The 8552-nt window shown below is 39.9% G+C and overlaps 1 protein-coding gene across 1 annotated transcript; it reads left to right on the plus strand.

Annotated features, from left to right (window-relative positions):
* The first annotated feature begins 2519 nt into the window (after positions 1 to 2519).
* LOC311509019 (NACHT, LRR and PYD domains-containing protein 3-like) lies at positions 2520 to 7226 on the plus strand. Its single transcript, XM_084574037.1, has 5 exons — positions 2520 to 2736; positions 2907 to 4680; positions 5320 to 5493; positions 6119 to 6295; positions 6644 to 7226. The coding sequence occupies exons 1-5, from the start codon at positions 2700 to 2702 to the stop codon at positions 6819 to 6821; spliced, it is 2340 nt and encodes a 779-aa protein (XP_084430163.1). The 5' UTR covers positions 2520 to 2699; the 3' UTR covers positions 6822 to 7226.
* Positions 7227 to 8552: the final 1326 nt, after the last annotated feature.

Genomic DNA, 8552 nt, shown 5'->3' on the forward strand with positions numbered 1-8552 from the left:
CTCACATATAGTATATATTGGATTAAAATCACTGAGCAGAGCAGGTCATGTTAAAATCAGTCCAGTTTCAAAAGAGGTCAGTGTAAAATAAGAATCATAGAAGACATTTAAAGGGAATGACAGAATAAAGGGGAAAACGAGACCAGACAGAAGCATTACTTGTCAGATCAAAACTCATTATTTGGGACCTTGAATGTTAAATGAACTAGACTGCTGCTCCTGTTGAACCTGTCTAACCTGTTCTGCCTCCATCACAGGTGACGCCTGACTCGTTCCAGAAAGTAGCTCACCTGTGTCAGAGTCTCTAGTGTCCAGGTGTGGAGTGGAGTCTTCTTCTTCAGCTCTGTGGACTGTTTTAATAAACTGTAAGTTTGTTTCTGCTCTGTAATGTTTGTAGAAGGTGTTCACTTCTTATTTCATTAATAAGTTTGGATCACTCTTGTGTTTGAAGATCAGTCTGTTATTTAGATTACTGATTCTCTGGAATCAAACAAAATGATGATCAGCTGATTTTTGTTTGCTTTCTTCAGAATATAAACTGCATTTTGTTTTTATCTCCGGATATAAAATCGTCATCTCCACCATTAAAGTTGAAATAAAACGTAAGTCTGTGTCGATTCAACTGCCTTTCACTTCTACAGCTTCATGACTCCATCTAGTGGACTAATAGTAGAAGAACAGCAGCTGATAGTAGAGTCTCTGTCTCTGCTGTCTGACTTCATCCACTGACACTGATATGAAACAGAGAATAAGAACCAGTCACTGGAGGAGCAGCTGATGCTTTTACAGTAGAAATGATGTCAAGGATTTGATGTTCAGGTGAATGATTTGTGTTTCCTCTTCAGGTAAAGGTAGAAAGTGTGTGTGAGCTGATGTGAATCCAGCAGCATGGATCAGTGTGAGGACAGAGAGGAGGGAGTCCCTCCCTCTAAAACCACTCTGAGTGGGGAACATGATTTTAAACAACAACATTTATCTGAGAAAAGGTAAGATAATGTTACAGCAAGTACAGAAATATTAGAAATCATTTAACTGGATATCTGAGCTTCAGTGAGTTCATCATTACTGTTTTTCTTTCAGGATCCATCAAAGACCAGACTCACCTGAACCTAGCTGTGTGTCCTTCAAGAGTGACCAGTCAAAACATTTTCTTATCAACTTTAAAGGACAAGTTTCCCCTGATGCCCAGAGGTAAACTGTTTCTGAGAGTATAGTGTCACTGGTTCATCATTGACTGTAATTTGTTGGATGGATGTGAATTTATTGGACATGGTATAATTTTCTTGTTGAATATTGGACGATGTCCAGTCCAGCTAGTCTGGGTCAGATGATGACCAGAGAGACATACATGAGACTGTTATATTCTCTGTTCCTGTTGTCACACAGATTTTATCATCAAACAAGAATGTCAGTGTTAGAGGAAGTAATGTACTGTTATACACGCATCCTGCTCTGTTTGCAGCGTCATTTCAAACGGCTTACAACTTGCAATTGAACTGGAATGTAGCACTGCCATGATAGCTATTAGCATCTGCTTAAACGAAAGATAAAGACACAACAGTTGCTTCCAGGCACTGGCCACCAGCCAACAATTAAAACGTGCTGTAATAGTCTTGAGGAGATTTATAATTTTGTCCAGTCTCAGTTGGTGAAACTAAATCACTTCATCGTGGTAAGTTTTTAACACAGTATGATGATTGACTGCAGTGTCTCTTGTGGTCAGTCAGGTTTACAGCTGGTCTCAGTGGTACAGTCGGTCCACAGTGATCTGCTCTTTATACTTTTTATAGCAGCTTCAGTAACTGTGAGGTAATGATTTTCATCTTTGTCTCCTAGGAGTCATCAGAGAGAAGAGAGAGCTGACCTTAAACCTGAACCCAGCTGTGTGTCTATGAAAAGTGATCGATCAAAGGATGCTGAAATTACCTTTAAAAGACAAAAACACTCAACTGTACAAAAGTCAGTTACGAATGAATTTAAAATGAATCCACATTTAACGTTATGGTCAGGTGTACTTCTGAGCACATCCTACTACTGTAGAGCCACAATACGTCTCTCCTGTACACACTCTGGAAAGCAGCATCTGTCTGGGTGTAGTTACTGTGTGATGTCAGAGGCTTACTGAGTTTACAAATGTGATATATATTTGTTGGACTTGAACAAATTTCATCTTTTCGTTGTTTGAACCTGATAAACTGAGGATTTCTCTCCATCTACGAAGATACAGCAGAAACCAGACTCACAACAACAATAATGTGAACTAATTGTTGATGATTCATTCACAGAGTGGAGCAGCAGAGTTTAACTGTTCTTAGTGGTCAGTCTGTTGATCAGCATCAAACACACCAGTACTCCATATTTAAGGTCTGTACATGGACAACAACTACTTTCCATCATCTCCATGCTGCTCTTTGTAAACCAGTGGACTGTCAGTCTGTCCAACATGGATCTGATGTGTGTCTCCATGATTTCAGTCTGGTTGTCATTCATATAGTTTTCTGTTCCAGCTGCTGGAGGACAACATTGTCACTTTTGTGAAGAACGAGCTGAAGAAGATTCAGAGGGATCTAAATCCAGATTACCCAGAATGCTTAGAGAGTCAGAGGTTGGATAAGGAGGTGTTGGAGGGTGAGGATGAAGAGCATAGGAGGAGCAGCAGAGATGCATTTGTGAAGATCACACTGAACTTCCTGAAGAGAATGAAGCAGGTGGAGCTGGCTGATCGTCTGCAGAGTAGTAAGAGGATTTCTCTAAACATTGAACCTGATGAATAAATTAAACATTTACAAATGTCTCAAGAGATGGAATGATATATATTGACCACACTTATTCTTAAGGTGCAGGAAGTATTGGATTACTTATTGTGTAATTTAGTCATATATTATATTTCTTGTTTGTTCATTCAGAGCATGAAGCTGCAGTTTGTCAACGTAAACTTAAATCTACTCTGAAGGAGAAGTTCCAGTGTGTGTTTGAGGGGATTGCTAAAGCAGGAAACTCAACTCTTCTGAATGAGATCTACACAGAGCTCTACATCACAGAGGGAGAGACTGCAGAGGTCAATGATGAACATGAGGTCAGAGAGATTGAAACAGCATCCAGGAAACTAGACAGACCAGAAACAACCATCAGACCAGAAGACATCTTTAAAGCCTCACCTGGAAGACATAAACCAATCAGAAGAGTGATGACAAAGGGAGTGGCTGGTATTGGGAAAACAGTCTTAACACAGAAGTTCACTCTGGACTGGGCTGAAGACAAAGCCAACCAGAACATCCACTTCTCATTTCCATTTACTTTCAGAGAGCTGAATGTGTTGAAAGAGAGAAAGTTCAGCTTGGTGGAACTTGTTCATCACTTCTTCACTGAAACCAAAGAAGCAGGAATCTGCAGCTTTGAAGAGTTCCAGGTTGTGTTCATCTTTGACGGTCTGGATGAGTGTCGACTTCCTCTGGACTTCCACAACAATGAGATCCTGACTGATGTTACAGAGTCCACCTCAGTGGATGTGCTGCTGACAAACCTCATCAGGGGGAAACTGCTTCCGTCTGCTCACGTCTGGATAACCACACGACCTGCAGCAGCCAATCAGATCCCTCCTGAGTGTGTTGACATGGTGACAGAGGTCAGAGGGTTCACTGATCCCCAGAAGGAGGAGTACTTCAGGAAGAGATTCATCGATGGGGAGCAGGCCAGCAGGATCATCTCCCACATCAAGACATCACAAAGCCTCCACATCATGTGTCACATCGCAGTCTTCTGCTGGATTTCTGCTACAGTTCTGGAGGATGTGTTGAAAACCAGAGAGCGAGGAGACCTGCCCAAGACCCTGACTGAGATGTACATCCACTTCCTGGTGGTTCAGATCAAAGTGAAGAATGTCAAGTATGATGGAGGATCTGAGACAGATCCACACTGGAGTCCAGAGACCGGGAAGATGATTGAGTCTCTGGGAAAACTGGCTTTTGATCAGCTGCTGAAAGGAAACCTGATTTTCTATGAATCAGACCTGACAGAGTGTGGCATCGATATCAGAGCAGCCTCAGTGTACTCAGGAGTGTTGACACAGATCTTTAAAGAGGAGAGAAGACTGTACCAGGACAAGGTGTTTTGCTTCGTTCATCTGAGTGTTCAGGAGTTTGTGGCTGCAGTCTACATGATCCACTGTTACACCAACAGGAAGACAGAGGTGCTGGAGGACTTCCTGGGACAAAACTATAATGATTCAACTCTGGATGTCTTTCTGAAGAGAGTTATGGAGGAATCCCTGCAGAGTATAAATGGTCACCTGGACCTGATGGTTCGCTTCCTCCATGGCGTCTGTCTGCAGTCCAACCAGAGACTGTTAAGAGGTCTGCTGGGTCAGACAGAGATCACTCCAGAAATCACCCAGAGAGCCATCAACAACCTGAAGAAGATGAACATGTATAACATTTCTCCTGACAGAAACATCAACATCTTCCACTGTCTGATGGAGATGAACGACCTCTCAGTTCATCAGGAGATCCAAGAGTTCCTGAAGTCAGAGAAGAAACTCTCTGAGATCCACTGCTCAGCTCTGGCCTACATGCTACAGATGTCAGAGGAGGTTTTGGATGAGTTGGACCTGAAAAAGTATCACACATCATGGGAGGGAAGACGAAGACTGATTCCAGCTGTGAGGAACTGCAGAAAGGCTCTGTGAGTCGAGATGTGATTAACGTTATAAATCAGTTTACATTAGTTTAGTTCTTTAAATTTTCACACTACGAAATCATCAAACAGTGTTTAACTTGTTTATTGCAAACATTACAGTTGTATTTTGTTAGAGATGTTCTCCAGCTGTTTCAAACACTGTGAAAATGTAGTTTTTCTTCTGTTTATCCTCCTTTATTTATATATACAGTATATTAGAGCTGTCCATTGATTGATATATTTAATTAGACATTAATATTGTCTATTTTAGTCTGTTCTAAATGTGCCTTAAAGGTATGTTTTCCCCATTTTTATCATTTTAATCTTGATGACTTTGTGGAGTCACATGTGAGAGTCAGATGTGAGATCAGATCACACTGACAGACTGTGTGGAAGAAGCCTAAATGTAACTCCATTTATTTCCATTCATTTGCAGATTAAAACAAAACAAAGTTTAGAAGTCTGCAGGTTTAAGAGAAACTGATGAGAATTATTGTGTCATGTCAGATAAGAAGCTGAATCACTGATGTGAAAAACAAAATGTCAAACAGGATGAGTCCAACTGTTTAGTCTTCAAATGCATGATGTAAATAATAAAGTGTCTTCATTCATATTAACATATTTTATATTTATGTGTCATGGCAGACTTACTCACTGTGGACTCTCAGAGAGTCACTGTGAAGTTGTGGCCTCAGCTCTGAAGTCCAACCCCTCCCATCTGACAGAGTTGGACCTGAGTAACAACATCTTGAAGGATTCAGGAGTGAAACATCTGTGTGTTGGACTGGAGAGTCCAAACTGTAAACTGGAGACTCTGAGGTCAGTTCACTGAATGTTTTTATCAGATTAAACAGTTTTCTTGACAGATAGAAAATGGACCACAAACAGTTTGTTTAAATGAAGGAGCATCATGTCCCTTCATAGCAGCAGGTGTTTCCTCAGTCATCAGTGGTCGGTCTGATCTCAAATTAGGACCAGTCTAGTGTTCACATGTACATTTAAAGAGTTATTGGAGTCTGTAATCATTCTTTCTGTTCATACTATCTGTGAAGAAAGTCATCAAGTCAACACCAACCTACTGAGATACCAAATACAGGAAGAAGAAGGTCATGGAATCAATGAACTAATGAACAGTTTGTTTTCCAACATGTGTGATTTGATATTGATCCACTTGACTGAGGTGATCCACTTGACTGAGGTCAGCAGCATGTTATTGATCTGTATTGACATGAATAGTTGTCTGAATGTTGTGTTGATGTTTGGATGATATCTGTGGAAGGCTGACATGATGATGATCCACAATAACACAAGGACAAAGTCACTCTACTCATTTTAGAGAACAGCTCATTGATTAGGACGTAGTAATGTTGATCTGAACATTAAAACCTGAACACATCTGATTGATCATGAATGATTTTATTAACATTTTTTATTCTTTATTCAGATTTAATCTCTGCAGTTTGTCAGAGATCAGCTGTGATTATCTGGTCTCAGCTCTGAAGTCCAACCCCTCCCATCTGAAACATCTGGACCTGAGTGACAACTTAACACTGCAGGATTCAGGAGTGAAGCATCTGTGTGGTTTTCTGGAGAGTCCAGACTGTAGACTAGAGACTCTGGGGTTAGTTCACTTGGATGTCTGTTGCTGTTGTGGATCTGGTTTGTTTAATTACAAACTTAATTTATGTTCATACAGAACTTCCATCCACATAGATGTAAATTTCCTCCTCCACTTATTTTCTTTTTTCCTGTCCTAAATTTAGTCTGTCATCTCAAAGATGAGTGTTAGCTGAATGTGTATAAGGCTGACATGATGATTATCCACAATAACATAAGGACAAAGTCACTCTATTCATTTTAGAGAACAGCTCATTGATTAGGACTTAGTAATGTTGATATGGAAATTAAAACCTGAACACATCTGATTGATTGTCATGGATTTTATTAATATCTTTTATTCTTTATTCAGACTGAGTTATTGCAGGATATCAGACATCAGTTGTGATACTCTGGCCTCAGCTCTGATGTCCAACCCCTCTCATCTGAAACATCTGAACCTGAGTGACAACAATCTGAATGATTCAGATGTCAAGCAGCTGCTTGATCTTGTGGAGAGTCCAGACTGTAGACTGGAGACTCTGAGGTGAGTGGAGGGTTGGAGTCAGTCCATACTTCTTTCAGTAGTATTGTACTAGACACAGTATCAAAAGTGTTTCCTGGAAACCTGCTGCTGCTTTCTTCAGAGACGCTGTCAGAGGAGAATGGAGACAGACTGGACAGAAAGGCAACGATCCGCCAATCAGATCATCCTGAAGCTTGTTGTGTTCATGTTTTCATGAAATAAATCTGGATTCCAACTGACAGCCTTACTTGATGAATAGAGACAGTGGTCCTCATTCATCAAATCTGATCTCAGACTGTTTGTTCTCTCACCTCAAAACTAAACAACTGATCAGTTTCATCTTTGTCACAGCTCTGAGATCAGTCTGACTGAAGCCTGTAAATCACAGAACCATCATTACATTTAGTAACCATGTGGTCTTTATACAGAGCAGAACCTCTGCTAAGGTCCAGTCATCACATCTGTATCTCTGTCATTAGTTTAATCAGATAACTTCAATGTTTATCAGTCAGCTGATGATTCAGAAACACATGAGATGTTCATCAACACACTCAGACTCTTTATTTAAATGGAACAGCTGTAAATCCATCACTAAAGTGTTTGCACAGTAATGAAGCGTTCATGACTCTCAGCAGTTTATTTCCTCTGTGGACTTGAGAGAAATCTACAGAGGAAACAGACTTGATGCCAAAAGTCTCTGCATGTCTGTGAGCTTCCAGCTCCAGCACGTTAACATGAGAGCTGAAAGGAAGCTGACTGAGCTCCACAGCTGCTCTGAACAGGACTGAAGTCCCTGCTGCTCTTTATACTGGATGTGCTGCACCTGATGAAAAGGAGTCTCTGGATACACTAAATCATCTCCTCTGTTGTTTCTTCTGTTCCATAGGTGGAAGTCAAGGTAAACAGGATGGTATTTGTGCTGAGAGAGGATGAGCTGAGTCCTGATGATCCAGAGAGGATGAATCAGCAGCAGCTTGTGACTCTCAGACTCTGACTGGACCATGTTGCTGGGAGGTGGATTGAAGAGGAGAGCTTCATCCAGATGTTTTTCCATTTAACATCATCAGCAGTGCTGCAATCAATCTATTCTAATAGCACCAACAAATAAAGTCCAGTTCCTCTTGAATCATTCACACATTAAAAACATTTTTTGCAGTTATTATTTTCACCCTTAGATGGCGCCAAATAACATCCAGTGACCAATGTTATTGCTATTAAATAACACTGTAAGTGTATTTTTTATTTTTTTAACATTTAGCACATCAGCTTAAATAGTTCTTCTACATGGAGAATGTTACGTGAGTTTTTTTCTGTGTATGTTTGTTTTTCTGTGTCTCAGGAAACATTGAAAATACTAGTACTTCACTGAATATTGTCAGGAAAAGGTAAAGTACCAAGTAAAGTGTAAGATGTAATTATAGATGTCAGATTACATGTAATGCAGTGGAAGTATAATGTGCAGAAAGCCAAAAGGACAAGGACACTGAAGGACAAGTTGACAAGTTGCATTTTTTTGAGGAATGTTTTTTGCAATTTGTATGTGTTCAGTTTGCACAATTTTATTTCATTCCATAATTTAATCATGTAAAAACAATCACTTATTGTAAAATTAATAACCCTGATACTGAATGCAATAAATGAATGTGAATTAAGTTAAATTTGACAAGTTGGTTTGATTTTAGGTAAGTAAATTAGCATAACATTGTTCCACTTGAATAAGTTAAGTAACTAAAATGGAGGAGATGAAACAATTATT

Source organism: Chelon labrosus, assembly GCF_963514085.1.
Source record: "Chelon labrosus genome assembly, chromosome: 24".
Lineage (NCBI taxonomy): Eukaryota > Metazoa > Chordata > Actinopteri > Mugiliformes > Mugilidae > Chelon > Chelon labrosus.

Coding starts and splice junctions, on each gene's coding strand:
- LOC311509019 (XM_084574037.1), top strand. CDS start 2,700: ATGAAGCAGGTGGAGCTGGCTGATCGTCTGCAGAGTA. Junction 4,681..5,319: donor AGGAACTGCAGAAAGGCTCT/GTGAGTCGAGAT, acceptor GTGTCATGGCAG/ACTTACTCACTGTGGACTCT. Junction 6,296..6,643: donor TGTAGACTAGAGACTCTGGG/GTTAGTTCACTT, acceptor TTCTTTATTCAG/ACTGAGTTATTGCAGGATAT.